This window comes from Mauremys reevesii, linkage group 2 (genome assembly GCF_016161935.1).
Source record: "Mauremys reevesii isolate NIE-2019 linkage group 2, ASM1616193v1, whole genome shotgun sequence".
Lineage (NCBI taxonomy): Eukaryota > Metazoa > Chordata > Testudines > Geoemydidae > Mauremys > Mauremys reevesii.
The window spans coordinates 78,234,411-78,260,287 of NC_052624.1; the positions used below are offsets into that span (position 1 = coordinate 78,234,411).

The 25,877-nt window shown below is 42.9% G+C and overlaps 1 protein-coding gene across 4 annotated transcripts in view; it reads left to right on the plus strand.

The window, feature by feature from the left end:
* COL6A6 (collagen type VI alpha 6 chain) overlaps positions 1–25,877 on the plus strand; it is a 165,148-nt gene that overhangs the window by 71,411 nt on the left and 67,860 nt on the right. For all 4 annotated transcript variants that reach the window (XM_039523217.1, XM_039523216.1, XM_039523219.1 and 1 more), the window contains 12 exons: positions 1,359–1,454; positions 3,308–3,916; positions 4,503–5,117; positions 9,766–10,308; positions 11,596–12,153; positions 14,450–15,025; positions 17,444–18,010; positions 21,113–21,462; positions 21,566–21,644; positions 22,818–22,963; positions 23,508–23,600; positions 25,704–25,757. In XM_039523217.1, the coding sequence (XP_039379151.1) occupies positions 1,359–1,454; positions 3,308–3,916; positions 4,503–5,117; positions 9,766–10,308; positions 11,596–12,153; positions 14,450–15,025; positions 17,444–18,010; positions 21,113–21,462; positions 21,566–21,644; positions 22,818–22,963; positions 23,508–23,600; positions 25,704–25,757 (4,286 nt within the window). The remainder of the gene's footprint in view (positions 1–1,358; positions 1,455–3,307; positions 3,917–4,502; positions 5,118–9,765; positions 10,309–11,595; positions 12,154–14,449; positions 15,026–17,443; positions 18,011–21,112; positions 21,463–21,565; positions 21,645–22,817; positions 22,964–23,507; positions 23,601–25,703; positions 25,758–25,877) is intronic.

Genomic DNA, 25,877 nt, shown 5'->3' on the forward strand with positions numbered 1-25,877 from the left:
CAACCCTAAGCCAGGCACATTTGCATAATTCAGCGTGGTCTCAGTAACAGCTGGCTGCCAGCCTAATCAGTCCCAGTTGGCAATGGTTTGTAGGCTTGTGTCTTTTAAAAATAGGTTTCAAGGAGGAATCTCAGTGAGAATAAGGTGATGGCTTGTGAATGGTGTCAGAAGGTTCTTCCCCAGCACATGGGGTGGCATGGGAAAAAGCAGGAAGGTGCTTCTGTGACAATCAGATAAATGGATGTTCAAGGTTGTCACTGGCAGAGCGAAGGTGAAGGTCAGGGCCATAATAAGAAACTAGATTTGAAAGGTAAGGTGCCGCTGATTCAGTGGAGGAGGGGAATCCAGTGGAGGAGTACAAAGGGGAAATGATGTCATCAAAATCACCTTGGAAACATTTTAAATAGCTATGAAGCAGGAAGGTTGGAGGCATCAGTGCCACACAGGTGAGATTACAATAATTAATGTCTGATTTTATGGTATAGTGGGGCGGTCACTGCGCTCCGGTTCAGAAAGGGTTAAAAGCTAGCCCTTGGCGAGGGCTGGGGCTGGGAGCCAATCAGGAAAAGGCTGAGAGGCAGCCAGTCAGGGCCAGCCTGAGCTCTATAAAAGGGCTGCAGCCTTGGAGAGAGATGGATCTGGTGGCTGGATAGTGAAAAGGGTACCTTGGACAGCGCAGTGCTGGGGAAGGGCAGGATGAGGAGCTGGGGGAGCGCCAGCCTGGCAATCCCCCAGGCAGAGGCCTTGCTGTTGGGGCCGGAGGAGGTATTAGGGCTGTGGGGAGGCAGCCAGGGAAGGAAGAGGCAGCAGGTCCAACCCCCTGGCTGATGATGAGTGGCCACTTCAGACTACAGTTTGCCCCTGAGGGAAGGGGCTAGATGAAGACTGGCAGTGGGTCATTGAGGTGAGGTGAGCTTAGGGGATTGGGGTTCCCCGGGGAAGGGAGCACCCCACGTGTGTGGGCACTGCTGAGGGGCAGTACCCAGGAGAAGGGGCACTACGGACTGGGAGGGATGCAGTGCCTGAATTGCAGTGGAGGAGCTTGATAATGGTAAGACAAAAAGTGACAGCAGGAGGTGCTCCGACGCTGCGATGAGCTAATTCCCGAGGTAAGCAGCAGGAGGTGCTGCAGCGGTGAGTGTATGTCGTGTTACACATGGATAAAGAAGAACACAATGTATCCTTTACCATTTTCCTGTTTCTTTATCTATATCGCTTTAGGTTCTTATAACAGCATATTGGGATTAAACCACATCTTTCCCAACCCTGTAAATTTCCTTATACTAGTGCATTCTGCAGTCATGTTCCAGGGTCCTTGTGATACTTGATATATGAGATTTTTATTTTATTTTTTTCAGAATTAAAGCTTGGAACATTCATTCATAATATGAAGATGCTGCTGACTTTGTTCCTCTTCCTTATTGGGAGTCAAACTTCAGTAACTCAGACACCTGGTATTTCAGTATCCTTCGTATTCTGTTGTATTGTGTGATTTTTTTTCTTTTAAATACAATATTTAGTCCCCGATTTTCCCAATAAAAATTGAGGTGAAGCCTGAGACTCTTGAGTCAGGATCTCTATACTTTATGAGACTTTGTATAATAGACTGAAACTGTGTTTGGATAATGGAGATGGACATTAACTTTACATATTAGGTTGATCAGTGCTATCATAAACCTTGACAGATTTATATAGATTAAAGCCAAATTCAGAGGTGAAAATGCAGATAGCATATAAATGAAGCCCACACATGGAATTTAGTTATTTTCAGGTGGCTACCTGGGATTTAATTACTCAGCATGTGCAAAAGGAGGATCTAGTCCTGAACCCCACTCAGATGGGTTCTGTTGGGGTCACTGGGATTCTACATGTAAATTCTGCAGAACTGGGTCCTTGGTATAAATCCCAGGCACAGTGAGAGCTAAATTGTGGCATTGCATGTGTTATACGTTAGGGCAGAATTTGGCTGTGGAGGGGACCAGATCAATGTGATGGATAGGGTAGGCGTATTGCACAATTTAGGAAAGTTGTCAGTAGGAAAGTTGCTCAGGAGGAAAGTGAGGCCCAACACTGCAAGGTGATCTGAGAAAAACTGAGGGCTTTCAACTCCTATTGCCTTCGATGGAGGTTAAGGATGATTAGCAACTTGCTGGAGGCAGTCAGCACTTGTGACAGGCAGGTAACTAAGCATAGAGGAATCAAGGCAGAAAGAAAAAGCAACTTTTGCCACTTTGTGGCATACAACACAATGAGACTCTGAAGAGGGACACACACTTAGTCCACAGTTGCCATAGGATTCCATATGGGAGTGAATATACATTCTCAGGAATGTGACAGATGTCCTCTACTGTGGTATAGGTGTAAATTAAAGTAGGAGGAAGGGTGCTTTATTTTAACCCTTCTGTTAGTCACTTAAGGCTGTCTGGATCACTGATATACCCTTGACATTTACTGTGTTAAGGTAAAATAAGACTGTGCCAGTAAAGAGTACAGGGATGACAGGAGAAGGTGACATTTCCCCCCATCCAAACTGGAGTAAGCATGTAAAACTGCAGCTCCTCTTCTCTCACCCCAATACCTTGACTTCTCCATAAGAGGTAGTCATAAATAGTTGTCTCAGCTCTTCTTAGCTACTAGCACTGGGAGTTGGGGCCAAAGGATAAGGATCTGCCTACCTGTGGATTTCGGGCTCCACCTCCATCCCAGCCCTCTGCAGTAGACTTAGTATGGAGATTCTTTTTGCAGTGCACAATTCCTTGTAATTCCTGAGCCTAAGTGGTTCAGGAGACTTTGCATGGGTCCTCCACACTAAAGGTGAACTACACTGTGCCATGTGCTGAACTGAATGTTAGAAAAAATAAATCAGAGTGCATTGTTTGTGACTATGTGCCTGTAGTCACCACCCCATGTGAAAGAAGTTAGCACTTAAGAGATATTTCTCTAACTCGAAACACTAGATCATGTGTGTCCCATTCAGTAGAAATATCAAAAAAAATTAAACCTCAAAAAGGAAGCAGGCATCCAATCCTGAGAAGTGCTGAATAGCTACATCTCCTGGGAAGTCCTAGGTACCAAACAGATGCTGAACACCTTTAACTTCCTATCTTTATCTTTCATGATAATAAAATAAGCTTAAAATATAAAAGAGAATTCTTGGGCTTAGAAGGATATTTTTCAACTTTTGAACATTTTGTTTCTGGATATCTCTGGATACATTTTTGGTGAAGCATTGCTTTTATCATCAGAGTGTTGTAGAGATAAAGGGTAAGAAATATGTAATAACATTTAATTTTCTGATTTTTTGCAGCCCCTACATCTGCAGATATTGTCCTTTTGGTTGACAGCTCTAATAGCCTGGGAAATAAGGCATTCCCCTCTATGAAGTCTTTTATTACCAAAATGATCAATATTTTAACAGTGACTCCTAACCAATACCGTATCGCACTTGCCCAGTACAGTGACGATTTGCACGTTGAATTTCAGCTGGACACCTATAAAGCAAAGAACCCAATGCTGAACCATGTCAAAAAGAACGTTGTATTCAAGGGTGGTTCAGTAAAAACTGGCAATGCCCTTCGAAAAGTTCACGAAACCTATTTCAAAGGACCAACTAGTGGAAGAGACAAAGAACGAATTTTGGTAGTCTTGACTTCAGGGGAATCAAAGGATGCCGTAGGAGAGCCTGCCAGGATCTTGAAACGTGATGGGGTAAAAATCATAGCTCTGGGGATTCAGGATGTTTCTCCTCAAGAACTGCAGTCAATGGCTACACCTCAATTTTCATATATATTTCGCACAGTGAGGGATCTCAGTATGTCTTCTCAAAACATGACCAAGATCATTGAGGATGTTATTCAAACAGATATTAATGACATAATACCAACAGTTAAAACTACAAGTGTTCCTGAGATAGAAGGTAAGGAATGCAAGGCTATGAAAAAATTGTGATCATATTGGTTGGAAGAAGTAATTCAGTGTTGGACAGAAAGACACCTTGAACATTTGGGCTAAATTTTCAAAATATTAAATGACATACTTATTTTAAAATAAGGAGGAGAACAGACATGTCCATGACCAGGAACATGTGTATACAGAGAGGCATGTAACACTGACATTTTGAAAATCAGTGCCTATCTGCTCATGACTTTATGCATGACTAACTCCTGACTCCACAAAAGTGAATGGAGAGTGGGTGGAGTGAAGTTGTAACTATTCTTGCAGATTTGGTAATTTTCAAGAGAAAATAGCTCTTGTTGTTTTATGCCCTGAAACAACTAATTAAAGGGCATTTTCCTTTGGGCTTCCTCTGACGTGGCTGGCATTGACCACTGCTGGAGACTGGATGCCGGAGTTAGGTGCACGGCTAATTTGATTCAGTATGGCAATTCCTCTGTTTCTAGATAAATTTGAATGAGGGAAACTATTTTAGAAGACTGTTCCATGGATTGGCCAAGAAATAGACAATTAATATTGTGTTCTTTTCCTCTCTCTTCCCACTGCAGTTTGTAAGAGTGATTCCGTTGCTGATGTTGTGTTCATAGTAGATGAGGGTGTTTCAAAACCAAAATCTGAAGATATTAAAAATTTCCTGCAAGATACAGTCTCCTTTCTTGATGTGAAGAAGAATTGTACAAAGATTGGCCTAGTGACATATAGCAGTGAGCCACATGTGTTAGCTTTACTGAGTGAAGAAACAAACAAAACTGCTATTCTGCAGAAAATACAGGGCTTTTCTCCGAGGGAAGGGAAGGCCAACACTGGTGCTGCCATTAAGGCTACAAGGAAAAACATCTTCAGTGTAAAATATGGAAGCAGAAAGGCCCAAGGGATAGAGCAAATAGCAATTCTCATCACCCACAGACCCTCTGAAGACAATGTAAGTGAGGCAGCTAGTGATCTTCGGAGAGCTGGCGTGTCTGTATTCACCATAGGCATTGAAAATGCTAACCACGCCCAGTTAACCCAGATAGCATCATATCCTCCACACCTATATGTTTCTAAGCTGACAGAATTTTCTGAGCTGCCAGAACAAGCCAGAACTTTACAAAAGAAACTCTTGAATCAAATTCAGGACAAGCAGTATGTCCAGTCTGAAAGAAGAGAACTACTTAAAACAGGTAAACCTTTCCCAGTACTAGTATTTATCTTTTCTCTATGTGGAAGATTTTTAAGTAGGGATGGTCCTGAATCAAAACCTGGATCCAAACCTCCCTGAACTTTTGATCTAGTTCCAAACTTTAGCCTTTGAGGAAGTGCAGTTCTGTAGCTGAATCTGAATCCAAACTGTAGCTCAGAGCTATCTTTTTAACATTATTAACTGGTTCATGTTGTTTTATTGAATTCATGCAAAGATCCTGCATCATGGTCTCCTAGTGGAGCAATTTATGTCTTTATGGAGTCCTCTTGGTGTCAGTGGGACTCTGCATAGCTGTAAACGAAGGTCCATGATAGCAAATTTCAGTGTAGGATTGGTGCCTACATTTTATTTTCATTGGGTTAACAAGGCAGGCTGGTGTGTTTTTTTTCTTAAGTAAATAGCTTTTTGAAAAAAAACAAAACAGCATCATTAATATGCATAGATGTTCAGGCTGCATTTCTGGTGTCTGCAGGCATGGTTGTGGCCAGGATTTTTTTATAGTTCAAGCAAACACAGCCTGGACAAACAAGGTTTTACAGCTCCAACCCCACAGAGTTTTGTCATCACACTGGTTGAAAAACAGAGACTGCGAGCCTGGGGGTTCCCTTCATCCCCTCCCCACCCATGAAGAAGATAATTACAGATGCCTCTGAATGGGGTTAGAGAGCTCACTTGGATAAACATGTGGCTCAAAGCTCTTGGACCCAGGAAGAATCCAAACTAAACATCAGCCTCCTGACACTGTGGGCAGAAGGGCCGCCCAGAGGATTCCGGGGGCCTGGGGTCTTCGGCGGTGGGGGGCCCCCGCTTCAGCGGTAATTTGGCAGCGGGGGGTCCTTCCATTCCGGGACCCGCCGCCGAAGTGCCCCAAAGACCCCTGCTGCCGAATTACCGCCGAAGCGGAACCCGCCGCCGAAGTGCAGCCAGGTCTTCCGGCGGTAATTCGGCGGCGGGTCCTGGAACGGAAGGGCCCCCCCGCCACCGAATTACCGCTGAAGACCCGGCTGCACTTCAGCGGTGGGTCCTGCTTTGGCGGAGCGGAAGGACCCCCTGCTGGCGAAGACTGGGAACGGAAGAAGCTCTGGGGGCCTGGGACCCGCGAGAGTTTTCCAGGGCCCTGGAGCGAGTGTAGGACCCCGCTCCAGGGGCCCCGAAAAACTCTGGTGGAGGGGCAAATTGCCCCACTTGCCCCCCCCGGTGGCCCTGGTGGGCAGTGCATGAAGCCTGAAATAGATTCCTGCCACTCATCTGTATCCTGCATGTCCAAGTCCCATCTAATATGACTACAGTACACTATATCAAAAAACAGGAATAGGGAGGTCCACCCTCCTTTACAAAGAAGCAGACGGTCTCTGCAGTTGTTGGCCAGAAGAGTAGGTGAGCTTGGGACCCTTAAGGTGGACCCTCCTACACAGTCCTCCATAAGGATAAGGTTTCTTTGAGGTTACACCCTATATTCATTCAAAATGTTACCTCTGAATACCATTTAAATCAGGTAATATAACTAGCTATTTTCCACCCAAAATATAATGCCACCAAAAAAAAGACAGGGAGCACCATTCTCTGGATGTTTGTTGAGCCTGAGCATTCTACCTGCAGATGACAGATCCCTTCAGGGAATCTCCTAATCTAGTTATTTACTTTGCTTCCCCTTTCATACATTTGAGATTTTCTAAATGGATTTCAAGTTGCATCAAGCTGTCAGTTGATGGTGACCCCTCGCGCACAAAGTGTATAGGTTACATCAGTGGCTTTGCTTCATGGAGTTCCCCTTCTGGAGATCTGTAGAGTGACAACATGGAGCTCTATGCTGTTTCACTAGGCATTATGTCCTAGAATGAGTTTCATAGAATATCAGCGTTGGAAGGGACCTCAGGAGGTCATCTAGTCCAACCCCCTGCTCAAAGCAGGACCAATCCCAACTAAATCATCCCAGCCAGAGCGTTGTCAAGCCCGGCCTTAAAAACCTCTAAGGACAGAGATTCCACCACCTCCCTAGGTAACCCATTCCAGTGCTTCACCACCCTCATAGAGAAAAAGTTTTTCCTAATATCCAACCTAAACCTCCCCCATTGCAACTTGAGACCATTACTCCTTGTTCTGTCATCAGGTACCACTGAGAACAGTCTAGATCCATCCTCTTTGGAACCCCCCTTTCAGGTAGTTGAAAACAGCTATCAAATCCCGCCTCATTCTTCTCTTCTGCAGACTAAACAATCCCAGTTCCCTCAGCCGCTCCTCATAAGTCATGTGCTCCAGCCCCCTAATCATTTTTGTTGCCCTCCGCTGGACTCTTTCCAATTTTTCCACATCCTTCTTGTAGTCTGGGGCCCAAAACTGGACACAATACTCCAGATGAGGCCTCACCAATGCCGAATAGAGGGGAATGATCACATCCCTCAATCTCCTGGCAATACTCCTATTTATACAGCCCAAATGCTGTTAATTGTTATTGTTCTTGGCAATAAGGGCACACTGTTGACTCATATCCAGCTTCTCATCCACTGTAACCCCTAGGTCCTTTTCTGCAGAATTGCTGCCTAGCCATTCAGTCCCTAGTCTGTAGCAGTGCATGGGATTATTCCGTTTTAAGTGCAGGACTCTGCCCTTGTCCTTGTTGAACCTCATCAGGTTTCTTTTGGCCCAATCCTCTAATTTGTCTAGGTCCCTCTGTATTCTATCTCTACCCTCCAGCGTATCTACCACTCCTCCAAGTTTAGTGTCATCTGCAAACTTGCTGAAGGTGCAGTCCACGCCATCCTCCAGATCATTAATGAAGATATTGAACAAAACTGGCCCTACGACCGACCCTTGGGGCACTCTGCTTGATACCAGATGCGATCTAGACATGGAGCCATTGATCACTACCCATTGAGCCAGACGATCTAGCCAGCTTTCTATCCACCTTATAGTCCATTCATCCAGCCCATACTTCTTTAACTTGCTGGCAAGAATACTGTGGGAGACCGTATCAAAAGCTTTGCTAAATTCAAGGAATAACATATCCACTGCTTTCCCCTCATCCACAGACCCAGTTATCTCATTATAGATGGCAAGTAGGTTAGTCAGGCATGACTTGCCGTTGGTGAATCCATGCTGACTGTTCCTGATCACTTTCCTCTCCTCTAAGTGCTTCAGAATTGATTCCTTGAGGACCTGCTCCATGATTTTTCCAGGGAATGAGGTGAGGCTGACTGGTCTGTAATTCCCCAGATCCTCCTCCTTCCCTTTTTAAAAGATGGGCACTACATTGGCCTTTTTCCAGTCATCTGGGACCTCCCCCAATCACCATGAATTTTCAAAGATAATGGCCAAATGGCTCTGCAATCACCTCCGCCAACTCCTTTAGCACCCTCGGATGCAGTGCATCCGGCCCCATGGACTTGTGCTCGTCCAGTTTTTCTAAATAGTCCCGAACCACTTCTTTCTCCACAGAGGGCTGGTTACCTCCTCCCCATGCTGTGCTGCCCAGTGCAGCAGTCTGGGAGCTGACCTTGTTTGTGAAGACAGAGGCAAAAAAAGCATTGAGTACATTAGCTTTTTCCACATACTCTGTCACTAGGTTGCCTCCCTCATTCAGTAAGGGGCCGACACTTTCCTTGATTTTCTTCTTGTTGCTAACATACCTGAAGAAACCCTTCTTGTTACTCTTAACATCTCTTGCTAGCTGCAACTCCAAGTGTGATTTGGCCTTCCTAATTTCACTCCTGTATGCCTGAGCAATATTTTTATACTCCTCCCTGGTCATTTGTCCAATCTTCCACTTCTTGTAAGCTTCTTATTTTGTGTTTAAGATCAGCAAGGATTTCACTGTTAAGCCAAGCTGATCACCTGCCATATTTACTATTCTTCCTATACATCGGGATGGTTTGTTCCTGCAACCTCACTAAGGATTCTTTAAAATACAGCCAGCTCTCCTGGACTCCTTTGCCCATCAGCAGATGTATCCTTTCAGATTGCAGGATCACACTGCCAAACCATCAGGGTTCCCTGAGCCCTCCTCATTGAGTACTGTTTGTGAGCCACTTTGAATGGAATACACCTAGGGACTGGCATTTGAAGAAATTGTGGTTACTTACCTTACAGTAACTGATGTTCTTCAAGATGCGTGGTCCCAGTCTGTTTTCCACTTCCCAGCCTCCTTCCACTCTGCTTCTGATCCTTTCCTTGGGTTATTCATGGTAGAAAAGGAACTGGAGAGGTGGTCAGTCCATGTGGTCCCTTATGCCCTCGACTTGGAGCACAAGGAGGTGATGGGCAGAGATGTGGACTGAGAGACACTGCTGTCGAAAAATCTTCTGGTCTTAGGCACGTGGAGTGCATGCACACCTCGAGTGGTGTACAGATTGGGATCACATAACCTGAACTCCAGTTATCATAAGATAAATAACCAGCATTTCTCAGACATTGTTACATTGAGGTTACAGCCACTTTGCACCATAATAACCTCACTCTCTGAAAGATTTTCTGCCACAGTGGAACTCCACCTGGGTTTGTGTCATTGTATAAATACTGGTTGAATCTGGGCCATAATTACATGTCTATATGCTTTGGTGCTTCTCTCAGTGTTTCTCTCTTTACATTTTGTTCTTGCACTAATGCTGTATACACTTTCTTTTTCCATGTAGGATGTGTGGACACAGAGGAAGCTGATATTTATGTGCTCATTGATGGCTCAACAAGCATTCATCCTGTTGACTTCGGAGACATCAAAAAATTTTTGAAGGAAGTGATTAAGATGTTTAACATAGGGCTGAATAAAGTTCGCTTTGGAGCTGTGCAGTTCTCACATAACAGAAGACTGGAGTTTAAACTTAATGAATACAGCAAAAGAAATGATTTAGAGATGGCCATTGACAACATTAGGCAAATATATGGGAATACCCATATTGGAGAAGCTTTGACTTTCATGCAGCCACTGCTTACAGAGGCAAGGAAGCCTTGTCACCTCATTGTCCTAACAGATGGGGAGTCACATGACAGTGTGAAGGAGCCTGCTGAGGGACTGAGGAGTGAGATGGTCAATATTTATGCCATTGGTGTAAAAGATGCAAATGAAGCACAGCTTCTTGAGATTGCAGGGTCAAAGAGCAGGACTTTCTTTGTGCAAGAGTTTGACTCCTTGAAAAACATAAAAAATGAAATTGTTCAAGGGATCTGTTCTGGAGAAGGTAAGGGAAATTTTGATTTTTGCCCTTTGAACTCAGAGCGCTAATTGAACACGGAGCCTCCTCTTGTATAACAAACAATTTCAAGTTTAAAACATGATAAGCAGATTACTCCAGCTTGAATAACTGAAATGTACAAATATACTTTGGGTACATGTTGAACTGAGATGGCTGTCTGCAAGCCAATTATAAATAATGCAATTTTCTCTCTTAAATCTATTATCTGTATGTTCAACATATGCTTTTAAAAAGCAAAGGTATTTTTATTCGGTTTCAATCAGAGCATCAAAGCACTGCTTTTCCTTCCTTCCTTTTTTCCACCTCAGCTCTGTAACAAACAAGGTGGCTTTTCAATTGAAGAGGGTAGTCCTATGTCAAGTAGTGTGTTTCCAACTTGTCATGTTGTGTTGCTATTGTCCCAGTGTACATACCTATGTCATGAATTGTTCAGGTGCCCACAGAGCACTAACCCTACCATCAGGCATTTAAGATCATTGTCTCTGTAAGACCGTGATGCTCAGTAGCCTTCAACCCCCGTTCCTCCCCCCCCCACACACACACACAAAGAGGAAAACAGATGCAAGCTACATTCTCTAGCAGTGAGCTATGTCAAGTTGGTGTTTGTGATTAACAGGTACATCACTAGAATGCTAGTGTCCTATGCTTATACACAGCTGTAAACCCCTGAATCTTTTGTGCCTCTATTGATTTGTGAACCACTGAATCTTTTTCTGTTCGGAACTGGAAGTGGCTCAGACAACCAAGCACAAGCTATAGCTCTCCTGTGTGTGTAAATGCATGTGCCTAGCAAACCTCTCCTTAGCAACCCTACTAAACTTATAGCAGTGCTGTCCAGTGTCATGCAACTCGTGTGGTACCCCCCCAAGCAGCATCCCCATCATACCTGCACTCAGCCCATCCAGATCTTCATGCCCCCAATTAGGCTGCAGGGACAGCCCTGTAGTTGATTCTCCTGGAAGCTGCTGTAACACTCGGGTGACTTCTCTGCCTCACTTCTAGCTGCTCCCCAGTAGATTCTAATGCATAGCAGCAACCGGAGGAGGGGTCAGTAACAGCATGTGAGAGAGAGCCCAATACTGGCCCCAGGCTCCCCGACCCAGCTATTCTCCAGACAGCACCCACCCATCCATCCACCTACCTCACTATTCCCCCATTTACCCAGCACAGACGGAAATCTTAGCATCCACCATCTATTCCCTGTTAAGTTTATTAATTTATTTTTAATGTACAGCCTGGGTTATACTAATATAAATATGTTTCCTTCTGTAGCCTGCAAAGAAATGACAGCTGACATCATGTTTCTAGTGGACAGTTCTGGAAGCATAGGACCAGAGAACTTTTCAAAAATGAAAAACTTTATGAGAGAACTGGTCAACAAATCTGACATCAGCGCAGACCGAGTGCAGGTTGGGGTCGTCCAGTTCAGTGGCACAAACAAGGAAGAATTCCAGCTTGACCGATATTCTTCAAAAAGTGACATTTTCAGTGCTATTGATAGAATGTCTCTTATAGGGGAAAATACACTAACAGGAAGCGCATTGTCATTTGTGTCTGATTATTTCAAGCCTCCCAAAGGCGCACGTCCAGCTGTCAAAAAATTTCTTATCCTGATTACAGATGGGGAAGCGCAGGATGAAGTAAAAAGTCCAGCAAGAGCCCTACGTGATCAAGGTGTTATTATCTACTCTGTTGGGGTGTTTAATGCAAATAAACCTCAGCTGGAAGAGATTAGTGGGAAGCCTGAGCTGGTATTTTACGTCGAGGAGTTTAATATTCTGAAGCACATAGAAGATGAGATCATCTTTGGAATATGCAGGCCTCATGAAGGTAAGTAAGTACTGCAGTTTTGTCAGTCTGTCTCTCTGTAGGAATTTTGCTCTGTCCAGATAGCTGAGTACTGTAATAAAGTAAATAAACAGGCGTGCTTTCTCCTTGCAATGCCATCTTCTCTTGGAGTACCATGCCTACAGGGATGAGAAGTGTGCGAGAAAAATGAAGGTAGAATTTGGCTCATGATACCAGGAGGCCTGTCCTACTAGCTTTCAAAGATGTTATATTCTCTCAAACAAATAATATAAATTTCATAATATTTTAAAAGTACAATATGCATTTTAATGGGTGTAAGAAAAGACTAAATCTGATTCTCACTTATACTAAGGCTCCTTTGTGGTGGTCTGGCAGTGTAAAACATCCTGGGGACTGATTCTTGTTTACACTAATGGCCTAGTTCTTCCCTCATTTACAAGGGTGCAACTTCTATTGAAGTCATAGAAATTGTACACATGTAAATGAGGGCAGAAATGGGCCCTATAGGTTATATTTACCTGCTAGACTTTAGTAGTACTCATTTACACAGGAACCCTGAATGGTCTAGAAGATACATAGGTGCGTGCACACACACACGCGCGTGCGTGCACGCACGCATACACACCACACTCTTACACACAGGGTCTGGCCCCTATCCGTGTTGCCAGCAATACAGCACTGGAAACTAATTTTGTTGGAACCGTATTTACAAGTTTGAGTTTGGGTTCCAGATGTTGTTCAAACCCAATGCAGCCAAGGCTTTTAAGAAAATGTGTTGACAGAAGCATTTAAATAGGTCAAAAGTGGCATAAACCTGTGAAAATGGTAGTGAGTACCACATGCTACTCATTTTGCGGGGGCCCAGTCCAGGACAGTGTGAAATGAACTCTCACAGGAATTAAGGACCATCACAAACCTCACCACCTTCCACTCCAAGAGCAAAGTGTTTTCCTTTGACCTTGCCTTCTCTAACATAAATATATGGGCAATGGGGGTGACATCCAAAACAACTCACTAAACACACTTTTGCCCTTGGAGAGAAGATGAGAGGAAAAAACACACACTGCTTAATACATGGCTGGAAGGCACACAGGTATATTAAGGTGATGATTGCAGTATGAGAACGTATATAGAATAAAATTGCACAGATGGTTATCATTGTAACACTTCCCTGCAGAGGCTGCTATCCAAACCTTGCACAGCTTGCTGATGCACAAGAACCTGAAAAATGGAATAGTCCAGGGCCAGGTTATGCCTGGCCCCATACATGGTTGCACAATGGGGCTGGGGAGAGCACAAGGAGTCTCTCTCCTCTTTGCACATTGCATGTTCCATTTCAGGGGCTTACGGGACTGAGATTTGGGTCTCTCTTGTACTCACTTATTCAATTGCAGAAAACACATTTTTGCTGTTGCAAAGTTAGAACAGATCCAAACCTGCCACTGTTTTATGCCCTAAAGGGTAAATATTTAGTTCCATGTTTAGGAGCTACAATGTTCTCCTTACTAAACTGTGAATCAGGTATTGACTTCCCATCTCCTTGTCATAAATGTTGATCTTTAGTTTAGGAGGAATTTTAATGGGTTTCACAAAAGTCACGTTCACCCCTTTTTGGTCACTGCAACCTAGGGCCTTGGTGGCTGTGCAGGGATGGCAGGGCTTCAGTCTCCAAATTGAACATCTTTCTTACACAAAGAAAAACAATTGCGATAGATCCAAAGCACAAAATAAATTCTGCTATCAGTGATGCCTGGTGGGTCTCCATGCATTTCAGTGAGGTTGTATAGATGCAAATGGCAGCAGAATTTGGCTCATTTCCATTAGTAAGCAGTACATAAAACTCTGTGTGTGATGACTCTGTAGAACACAGAAATTTGACTTACCTCCAGATATGAAAATCTTAAAATATGTTTTTGGGGAAAACAAAAGCTTTTAATTGGTGCTTGTATTCTATTAGAATACAAATTCATAGATTTGTTTTTCTTTAAGGCCAGAGGAGGCCATTATGATCATGTAGCCTGATTCCATTCTCTTGTGTTACTATTCATTTCTTTCCCCCCGTCCCTCTGGATTTTACATTAAGTTGAAACTATATCAGTTATTTTAGGATTAGTGGTTAGGGTCTTCTGTTATAGACTGATTGATTTCCCCAAAACATGCTTAACATAGGCTGTTCAGTTTTATTACTGCCTCCAAAAAGTGATCTAAATTCACAAGCTTTGCTTCAATACAAGAGGGCTAGTAAGAAAGATTCAATAAGAGTCTGTAATTATTTATCTGTTTGGGTTTTTTTGTTTTGTCATTTGTTCTTTTACAGAATGCAAAAGGATAGAAAGATTAGATGTTGTGTTTGTGATAGATGGATCTGGGAGCATAAGTACTGTACAATACCAGACCATGAAAGACTTCATGATTGCCTTGGTGAAAAAATCTGATGTCGCTCCAGATAGAGTTCAGTTTGGAGCTGTAAAATATTCTGATGAACCAGAAACATTTTTCTACCTTAATACGTACACAACAAAATCCAAGATTGTTGAGGCTATCCAGAATGATGCAACTTTAGGAGGTTCAACGTATACAGCCAAGGCGATTGGCTATTCGGAAGCTCTGTTTGCTCAGGAGCATGGCGGCCGCAAAAGCAAGGGAGTTCCACAGATTCTTATAGTGATAACAGACGGTGAGTCCCATGATGCAGCACAGCTCGGTGACACAGCCAAGAGATTAAGAGACAATGGAATTATTATCTATGCTGTTGGGATAGAAGGAGCAAAACCTGATGAGCTTTTGGCCATGGCTGGATCAGAAGACAAATATTACTATGTGGATACTTTTGAAGGACTCACAAACACATCTATAGCAATATCAGAAAAAATATGTGATGATTCAAAACCAGGTAAGTGTTTGTTTTACTGTTCTATACAGTTTAAACTTTGCCAATTTTTAAATAAAATGAGGAGGAAAGATGGGGAGACACAGCTCTAAAATTTCAAAACAACGTGTATGGCTTTATTTGTACATCTAACTTCCTGTGGTATTCTTTTCTCTTTAGCAAGCCAAGCTATAGGCAAACAGGAAAGTGTCTTAAAGTTTATCCTTACTTGATCCTACAACTGAGGATTTTTATTGCTTAAATGGTTGATATTATTGTTAGTCTGTGCAGGTTCAAAACTTTCATAAAGGTAAAATTAGGGCACTAACCTTTCACTTTAAAGGCTTGAGTTCAGGTTTCAGTTTGATTAAACTAGTTGTTGTGGGGATTGGCATTTATCTACATCAAAAGCACCATATGATTTGACCTGGTTGATGAGCTCTGCTGAGGAAATAGGTGAGAACAGGCAGATGGGGATTATTGCAAGTGGCAATCAAAATGCAGTGGCAATTATGAGGAAACTTACACCATGCAAACTGCACAGTGGTGGGCAACCTGCAGCCCGTCAGGGTAATCCACTGGCGGGCCACGAGACAGTGTGCTTACATTGACCACCCGCAGCTCCCAGTGGCCTCGTTTTGCCATTCCCAGGCACTGGGAGCTTCAGGAAGCGGTGGCCTGCACGTCCTTGCGGCCTGTGGCTTCCCTCAGCTCCCATTGGCCAGGACGGTGAACCATGGCCACTGGGAGCTGTGGACGGTCAAGCGAAATACCCTGACGGGCCGCAGGTTGTCCACCACTGCTCTAGTCCCATACAGTTACGCATAGGTCTACACTTCCAAACCCCTGTGCTGTATAAAAATGCACATTTGAATGATCAACTAGTCAGATTCATCCTCATTTGCTGGTCCATGCTCCTGTCTATTTGCCCACAGGCCATAGGAGGGATCACAGAGATCTTTGCACCCCAGAGGCGTCACTTGAATCTTTGCAAAGAGACTGTAAAATGCTACTCCTACTAGTGAGGAAATCCAGTTTAGTAGCATTTTATGCCCACTTCATGCTTGTGTACCAGAGCGTGTAATGTGGAAGTCAGTGGAGAATAAGGCCCCACAATTTCAACTTTTCCTAATGTCCTTCTCTGTCCCTTGTTAAAAACCAGTACTTTAGCTGCACTTTCTAGGTTGCTGGTCTGTGCAGCTAGTTGAGAGTTGTTGCAAATAAATTGTCAAATTTGGTCCTTTTTTAGTGTCTGAAACTGTTTGCAAATAAATCCAGATTTCTGGCACATACTCCTAAATGTTCACTGAATAGCCTCTGCCCTTGGAACAGGGTTGTTGCCCCATGTGCTGGATAGTCTGGGGCTCAGCCAGCCCTGATTGCAGGATGAACCACACCTGGGTTGAATCAGGAGCTGGCAGGATAAAAAGAGCAGGAAGCTTCAGGGAGGGTGGGAGAGAAAGTTGCAAATAGGTTTATAGACTACAGGAGCCTTTTTGCTCCCTCCCTGTAAAGGCCCTGAGTCAGTAGGGAAAATGCTGAAGTTGGAGGAAGGTCTCTAGGCAGTGAGGCAGAGAGATAAAATTGAGCAAGAAATGAATTGCTATTTTCAACAGCCATTGCCTTTTTGTTTGTTTAAAAGGAAGACAGTGATATTGCATTGGCAAATTCCCCATAGAAAGAAAGAGTGGAACAAAAGAATAATAAAGGCACCTCAACTTTTCCTCATTTATGGAGGACAGTCTTATGCATCCAGATATCCTCCAATCACACAAGCTGAAAATTTTTCCACTTTACTGCAGCTCTCTAAACATATGGGAACCAATCCTGTCTGTGTTTTGTGCACATCTAAATTTCCTGCTGAATGACCCGCCCTGGGAGCGTTACCAGTGACCCAGGGCTGGGGAGGCACTGGTGTGGGGGAGCCCAGGGCTGGGGCAGCAGCAGGGTGGGGGGAGGGCACTGATGGGGAGGAAAGGGGAAAGCCCAGCACTGGGGCAGCAGGGGGTGTGGGTCAGTGGAGGGAGAGCCCAGGATTGGGGCAGCAGAGGGGTGCAGGGGGGAGCCCAGGGCTGGGATGGGGGGCAGCCAAATTTTTTTTTGCTTGGGGCAGCCAAAAAACCTAGAGCTGGCCCTGCCAGATTCCCCCAGCCACCAGAGCCCCGAGTCCTTCAGCTGGGAGCCCCTGATTGATTTAGAATAAAGTATCACCTCCCCACCCCCAACCTTCCTTTTTGGCCCACAGCTGTTTTGGTGGGGCGGCGCTGGGGAAGGAGGGTTTGTTTCTGCAGGACTGGACGGCCCTGGGGCGGGGTGTTTCTGCGGGGCTGGGAGGTTTCGGCCCTCGGCTGTTTTCTTTGGAGTAATGTGGCCCTCACCGCTTTACGAGTTGTGCAGGCCTGATATAAATAATAAGCTAATTTTCCTCTTTTTCCGTTTCAGAGTGTGAAATTCAAGCGGACCTTGTTTTCTTGATTGATGGTTCCAATAGTATAGACCAAACTAACTTCACCAGGATGAAGGATTTCTTGAAAGATCTAATAGATCAGATTGATTATGATCAAAATGTTCAAATTGGCATTGCCCAGTACAGTGACAGGTATCAAACAGAATTCAGCCTGGGTGTTTTCCAGAGCAAATCAGAACTGAACATTCAAATTCAGAAAATTAAACAGATGACAGGAACTAGAACTTTAATTGGAAATGCACTTAAGAAGGTGAAGGAATTCTTTGCACCAGCACGCACAAGAAGAGTAACAAGAAACGTCCAACCAGTTTTGCTGGTAGTCACTGATGGGGTGTCGCATGATGATGTTGCTGCACCAGCAGAAGATCTGAGAAAGGAAGGTGTTCATACATATGCTATAGGAGTTGGGGAAATTGATCCCTCGCAGCTCATGCAAATAGCTGGCATCCCGGAAAGGAAGTACACTGTTAATGATTTCAAAGAGCTGAAGATTATTAAAAAAAGACTAGCTGGTGACCTATGTAAACCTGATATTCCTACAAGTAAGTATAAATGAATAAGGGGGAAATTCAGATTTCAATCCTGACTTCTTGCCTCTGTCCCACCTCTAGAGGTATTTATTTTTCTTTGAACTTGTATTGGTTTTGACCATCACCGAGGACTAGTAAAAGCCAGGTTTGAATTTTCTAGCTACAGCATTTATAAATTACTCTGGCCCAAAATTACTGATTGGAACATGCAGGGAAAATGCTCTGTTTACATACTCCTGTAACACACAAATGACTGCACCTGTTTTGCTCCTACTTTCAAAATGAACTAGGGGGTTGCACACTTTGTCGCTTCCGTAGGTCAAGCTCATTGCTCCTCTCCCATCCCCCTCTATTTCAGGGATTCACTGCAACCCAATCTTCATGGCAGGGGCTCTGTGTGTCCCCTCCTCCTCCAGCTTCCTCTTCTCCCCTCACCGTTCTTTTTTTCTTTGTCTGAGAGATAAGTAATTACAGACTTGGTTGAAGCTGCCTTCCCAGCAGATGATGGTTAAAATGTTATTGTATTTCATCCAAATGGACAGGAATGCCATCAAGTTGACTGTAGGCTTCTCGCTATGCCCAGCCAATAGAGATTCACCTTTGGGCAAAGTCAAAGCATGCTGGGACAGCTCCATGCTGAGAAGTTGTAACAAGCTCCCTGGTGGCCACTCCTCCTTTCTTGTACTGAGCAGATCTTGGCAGAAGGCAGAATCTGGCCTGCTAACCTCCACTGCCTTGAAAACAGCTTCTGATCCTTTACAATCACTTTCCTTTGGCTTGTATGCCAAGGTTTTCCCCTACCCCCACCCCTGTGCTTCTTCCCTTTGCTTCTAGGGGATCTGGATCGCCTTGCTACAACTATTCTGATTTTTAGCCTGCAAGTCATTGACTCAGAGGAGCCTCCTTTTTGCTTTCCCATTGAAGAAAAGAGTTTATTTTCCTTTGCCTCGCCGGATATTTTACTCTTCACCTCCTCTTTGGGCTGGCACTTTCTCTGCCCTCACAGCCATTGTCAGAGCACTGAGCTGCTCTCTCCTTTTCTTTCACTAAAGCCTGGTCCTAGAGCTTGAGAATGAAGAAAACAAATCGTCTCCAGATTGGAGAAGAGTATCACTTGCTTCCTTTTCCCTGTATGCCTTTGCCCTTTGTCCTCTTTCTCAGGTGTGGGAGTGCAGCTGCTCTGACACTGTCACGTAGTAGCACTGACAGTAGCAAGAACATAGAAGGATGTAATTGGTGGCAAAAGAAATAAGTGATTTGTTCACAAGGTGAAGACCTACCATAATTTATTTTTTTAAACTAATCTAAATTTGAATATTTCAATTTAAAAGGTTAAATTGAATCATATATTTTATTTACACATTGCAAATTCTATACTTTCTTCCTACTTCATAGCTTTAAATTGCTAAAGTGGATTTTTATACTTATTTTATACTGTTTTAGGTAAGTTTCCTAACTGTTGGAATTTGAGGTTTTACACAGACTTTTTTCAATTGAGAGATTTCACTCTTAAAATACTCATTTATGCAGAAAATAATAATTCCAGTTCCCCATTAACCCTTATTGTGAGTACAACACAAACTCAACACAAAATAGATAAGCTATATTTACAACCAACACAATCTTGGATATATTGAACTTCCATAAGTCAAGAAACTGAAATGCTTTGACCAGGCTGTACTCCTCCATCAGTGGTTGCAGTTGGGAGCCATTGGGACTTGTGTTCTTTATGTGGTCTTGAAAATTTCTTTGATCCTTAAGCTCATATTTAGGTAATTAACCTTAGGATATTTTTTAAAAAATGCCCATTTGTATAAATAAAAGTTCATAATAACTGTGTTAATGTACTGAAAGTCTAAATAACTCCTCAGTGTTAACGAAACTGTTTTGCGCTGAAGTGATGTAGACTGTCACTAAGAAAGCAGCAAAGAATCCTGTGGCACCTTATAGACTAACAGACGTTTTGTAGCATGAGCTTTTGTGGGTTAATACCTACTTCTTCGGATGAAGTGGGTATTCACCCACGAAAGCTCATGCTACAAAAAGTCTGTTAGTCTATAAGGTGCCACAGGATTCTTTGCTGCTTTTCAGAACCAGACTAACACGGCTACCCCTCTGATACTTGTCACTAAGAAGTGTTTCATAAAAAATACAAGCGCTCATGCATATATTTAAATTTAAAAGAGTAGCCTTATTGTCTATTCATATGAGTAAAGTTAGATACCTGCTTAGATGCCTGCACAATCAGGGCTTTAATTTTCAATACTTTTCTTTTGCCTATAGCAGTTTTGTAAAACTCAAATAAGATACCCCACCAGCACCGGCATTTAAAAAAGCAGCACTTACAATCAAGTGCATTATAAACTTTATTCTAAAGTTGCAATAGCACAAAATTTCAAATTAATTTTATAAAGGCTTAACCTAACTTACATCACTTAAAAAAAAAAGTTCTTTTTAAATCATCTTGATTTAAGGTGTTCCACTGTATTTGTTAGTATTGACCTACATGTGAAACAGAATTGTCAGTATGATTTCTAGGTGTATTGAATAGGCTATTAGTACAGCATCATTAACTCTTAAACATCTTCCAACACAGTGCACTATTAAAAAAAAAGTTTCAGTCTGTTTAACTATTATTGGGGATGGGAAATAATATGAAATTGAGCCAAGTTCTGCTCCCATTGAAGTAAACAGCAAAACTCACATTGACATCAATGAGAGTAAAATTTGTTAAATGGTTCAAATGAAAAAAATAATTGTAACTTCAAAATACTTTTTCAGTTAATTACAATCACTGTTTGAAAGTGTTTCCCTTTTCTTTTCAGTAGAAGTACATATATTGAGGAAAGTTCATCCCTGGAATAACCCTGCTGGTGTAAAAGATGAATTCAGGGTGAATTTGGTTCAGATATGGGTTAAAGACATTAAGAACCTCTCTATACATATTCTGTCCACCAGCTGTTGTCTTGTTTTCCTGTCCGTATCTGACTGATTTCTACAATTATCATGATTCTTTAGCTTAAACTCTGTCCCCCTCTTTCTCTCTGTTCCTCTGCCTAAATTTGTTTGTGCATTAATTTGTGAAATTTTGTTTTTTATTCTTCCCTACTGTAGCTTGTTTTGTGGATATTGTTATGGGATTTGACATCTCTTCACAAAAGAGTGGCGAACGTTTATTCCAGGGACAGTACCAGCTGGAAACATATCTTCCTGGCATTCTAAAAGCCCTCACATCCCTAAGCAGTCTGAGTTGCAGTGTAGGGGCAAAGACACAGAGCAGTGTGGCAGTGTACCTGAACAACACAATTACACCCTGGTCTTCAAAGTTCCAATTTGACAGTGAGAAAATATGGAAAAACCTGAGCGAGAGGCTGATTGATAAACCATCTCATCTCAATGGCAACTTCCTGGAGTCACTCTGGAAAATATTTCCAAGCAAAGCTGATGATCAAAATCGAAGGAAGGTAACCTAGTCTCTTACACTGAGACTTTGGACTGAAAATAAGTTCTTTTGTTTTAATTCTACTGTTGACTTCCTGTGATTTCAAACTCTCTATCTTTCTTTAGGTTTTACTTGTATTTTCAGATGGTTTGGATGAAGATGTAGAAGAACTAGAACAAAAGTCAGAAGAATTCAGAAAAAAAGGTATCTTAAAGCAGACAAATATTTAAATTAAATTACTTTGATTTGAATTAAATTACTCAACCCAAAGCTCTTTAGCTGAAGAAAGGCAGGTGAAAAAGGGACAGAAGAAAAATGAATGCCTTCCCTTTTAGCAGCCAAAATGTGGAGATAGAAGAGAGCCACTAATTCAGAGTGCTATGTCCTAACATTGCTTTTTGTTTGCCTTGTCATGAAGCTTCCATGCATGATGATGTGGTGTGATAACCCACAATCATCACCAAGTCTTACAAAGTCATGAAATAAATTTAGGAAAAGCACCAGATTTGCTCAGCATCTGTCACTGGAAACAGATGTTCAAAAGGGCTGGGCATGCAGTGCCTCGGATTGTGATGCTGATGGCTTGATTCTCAAAAGTGATCACATGTACCCAATGTGCTGAGCTTTTGTGAAAATCTGGCCACTTGTTTTGGTGTGTGTATATACGGGAGCTTAGTTAGTTAGTTAAATATCTAGTCCTAAATGTGGGTGCTGAGCTCTTCTGAAAATCCTGGCCATAATACAGGGATATTTGTTTTCAGTCTATTGTATTCCATTTCTGGATTTACTTCAGCAGATGATCTAGCCCAGTGTGTTTCTTCTCTTCAGCTTTAAACTCAATTTCAGTACAAGGAAGTATTATTTTGAAAATTAAAAACTTGGTTTCAGGTGAAAGGATAAAATATTCTAGAAATAATTGTGCTGACAGCCACAGCAGTCACATGTTCTTTGATGCTCAGGCTTCACTCAGAGAATTCATTCCACGGTTGCTAATTGGAGAACACATACTACAAATAGTGGGGGTTTTAATGACCATTGTTCTCAGTTATATTTTTATTATGACTTTATTCTACAGCAATTAGGATACTTGATTCTCTCTAAAGGTTGTTATCTTGCATAGATATTCACTCTTGGGTTACTTGACCTCCACTGGCCCATTTATTTTCTGTAAATTAATTACGGACTCTTAAAAACAAAGTGTGAAGATAAATCATGATTTTCATTCTTTAATCTATAATCTTTATTTTTACCCTGAATTATAATAATCTGAATTCCTACATGCAAGGATCCCATCAACTAAATAATTGTCTAAGATTTTCATTTGGATAAATGTTTTATGTTTATTTTTGCTCATTTTATGGTCAATGTTTTAAATAGGATTGGATGCACTGATAACTGTTGCTCTGGAAGGAGCCTCTAAAATTGATGAGCTTCAGTACATTGAGTTTGGAAAGGGATTTGAATACATGACTCGGTTAACTATTGGCATGAGAAATATTGCCAAAGCACTGTCCAAGTATGTGGTAAGTCATTCAGAGAAGCTCCACTGTGTCTAGTTAGTTTTGATTAAGGCATTAGTCATTTTCTTGAAGAACTGAATAAAGGTCACAACTGAACTGAGAAGAGTACAATAGTCACGGAGGGCAAGATTCTCTGGTATGCTCAGGCTGCTTTGTGCCAACACTGGTGGCACAAAACAGGCCTAGAGTCTATTTGCTCAGCCAGCTGAAGTTTCCCCACTGTATGAGAGAATCTCATGGTACTGGAGCAGCCTGCTTAGCTTGGCAGCTGTTGGTGCAAGGAGTGTGGCTGGGGTGGGATAGGAGTGAGGCTGCTCTAATTTAGCCTGGGACCAGCCTTGGTTGCCAGATTGCAGCACCCTGATCCTGGGGCTAAGGCCTGCTGCACTGAGTGTTACTCAGCCACAGCTGAGAATCTAGCTCGTGGATTGTGCCTTGCATTCTTGCTCCTCCTGAATTAAATGCAAAACTCTCAATGTCTTAAATGTGCTCAGGATCAGGGAAGTAGGAATGAAAAATGAAGTTTCACATGTTGTTTGTTTTCAAGACTAACGTTGCTGAAAGGACGTGCTGCGCTGTTTTTTGCAAGTGCATTGGGGAGGAAGGTGGAATTGGACGCCGAGGGAAAAAAGGAAATGAAGTAAGAATGTTTTTGTGACACTTCATTTGGATTGTACGGGGGCCAGCCAAGTCCACGAAAAGTCAAGTGTTGGAGCTTTATAGGAAGACTCTTATTGCCTTTGCCTGTATATATTCTCAGGGCTTGTCTACACTTAGAATCCTGCAGCTGTGCTGCTGTACTGCTCCAGTGTGTGTGTATATATATACTCCCTACTCTGACAGAAGGGATTGTCCCATCGGTGTAGATTATCCACCTCCCCGAGAGGCAGTATCTAGGTAGACCAAACAACATGAGATATATTTTTTTTAAATAATTCAGAAGTTGAATTGGCAACTAAGGCATTTAAAAAAAGAAATCTGTGATGAACAAACACAAAATACTCACAACATAAATAGACCGAGTATACTACTGACTGGCACCGACCAGGCTGAAAAAATATACTCCTAGTACAGGGGTGGGCAAACTACAGCCCACAGGCCAGATCCAGCCTGCTAGCCAATTTAATCCGATCCGTGAGCCTTACCATGTGGCTCGGCCCCACTCCGGCCGAGGCGCTGGGTTGGGGGCCATACCACGTGGCTCCCGGAAGTCACGGCATGGCCCTGCTCTGACTCCTACACACCCCAATGGGAGCTGCAGGGGCGAAGTCTGCAGTTAGGGCACCAGGCAGAACCATCTGGCCGCGCCTCTGCATAGGAGCTGGAGAAGAGTCATGCCACTGCTTCCGGGATCCACTTGAGGTAAGTGCTGCTCAGAGCCTGTACTCCCTGAGCCTCTCATCACACCCCAGCTCTCTGCCCCAGCCATGATCCTCCTCTCACTCTCCAAACCCCTCAATCCTAGCCCGGAGCACCCTCCTGCACCCCAAAGCTCTCACCCCCAGCCCCACTCCAAAGCCCACACCCCAACCCCAATTTTGTGAGCATTTGTGGCCTGCCATACAATTTCTATTCCCCAATATGGCCCTTGGGTCAAAAAGGTTGTCCACCCCTGCTCTGGTAAGTCTAGCTGTACAAAATCAAACCAGTTGTAAAGCCTAAAGAAGATAGTGATTTTTCTCCTGTTGCTTTATTTGAATTTAAAAACAAAAAAAAACAAACTGCCCAGATTCTACACTTTGTTAATGTTTAATACTCTTTTAGGTGACTTAGATGCTGCTTTTATTATTCCTAAAACAATGGTTCTCAAACTTTTTTTTCGTGGACCACTTGAAAATTGCTGAGGGTCTCGGCGGACCACTTAATGATCTTCCCAAATGTTGTTTGTACCATTAGCTAACTATTGTAAAGCTCTTTGGATAAAAGCTCTGTACTAAAAAAAAAAATCTTATGTTTTTGTTCTACAAATAAAAGCACACAACTCCTATTTTAATATCAGTAGTCCTACCTTTCTAATGTGATGGATGTGCCCTCCCTTCCCCGTCATGGCAGTCCCCAAGTTGGGGCTGGGAAGGAGAGGGGGGTGTCTCCCCCACCGCAGCAGCCCCTGAGTTGGGAAAGTCACCTTTTTTCTCTGGCCACTACAGACCTGTACATCCCAAATTCCCCTCACTCCCCATTCTCACCCCATTGCCTCCTCCCACCTACCCCCATTCCCCTCCCTCCCCCCAAGGCCACCACCTCACCTTACATGTGTGTCTTCTCCAGGGTCCCAGCACCCAATTAGTGAAGCCACCTCTGTGTGGCTCCACTAATTAGGTGGGTGGCCCTTCATTCTCTTGTGTGCAGCTGCCCAGGCGCACACCTTAGAGGGAACTATCTGCGGACCACCTGAATGGAGCTTGTGGAACACTGGTGGTCTGCAGACCACAGTTTGATAACCTCAGTCCTAAAAGAAGCTGAGATATTAAGAAATTAAAATGATTCCTCCCTGCAGGTTATCCATTTATCCTGCTGTCTGTTGCTGAACCCATTTCTCCAAAGTGTTTTTTTTTTAAAGAGTGCTTTGAATACACAGTCAACAAAGGAATGAAAATTGCAATGTACAGAATAAAACTGCCTTTGGCAAAATTTTAGCTGTTCCTAAATAAAGTTCCCCGTCAGGACAAACCTTAATAGTTTTCACCTTTTTAAGCAAAGAGAATTTTAGTATTAATCTTTACTTTTACTGTCTGAATTTCAGGGACCTAAAGGTATAAACGGCAGTCGAGGACACTTAGGAGAAGAGGGAGAGCCGGTAAGTTATAACATTTGACTACATTTTACTAAGAAAAAAATACTTCAAAACTTAGTGTCCATAAAGACTTTTTTGGAGATCAGTATTTTTTTTAAAAAAGTAATAACCTGATGGGGAAGG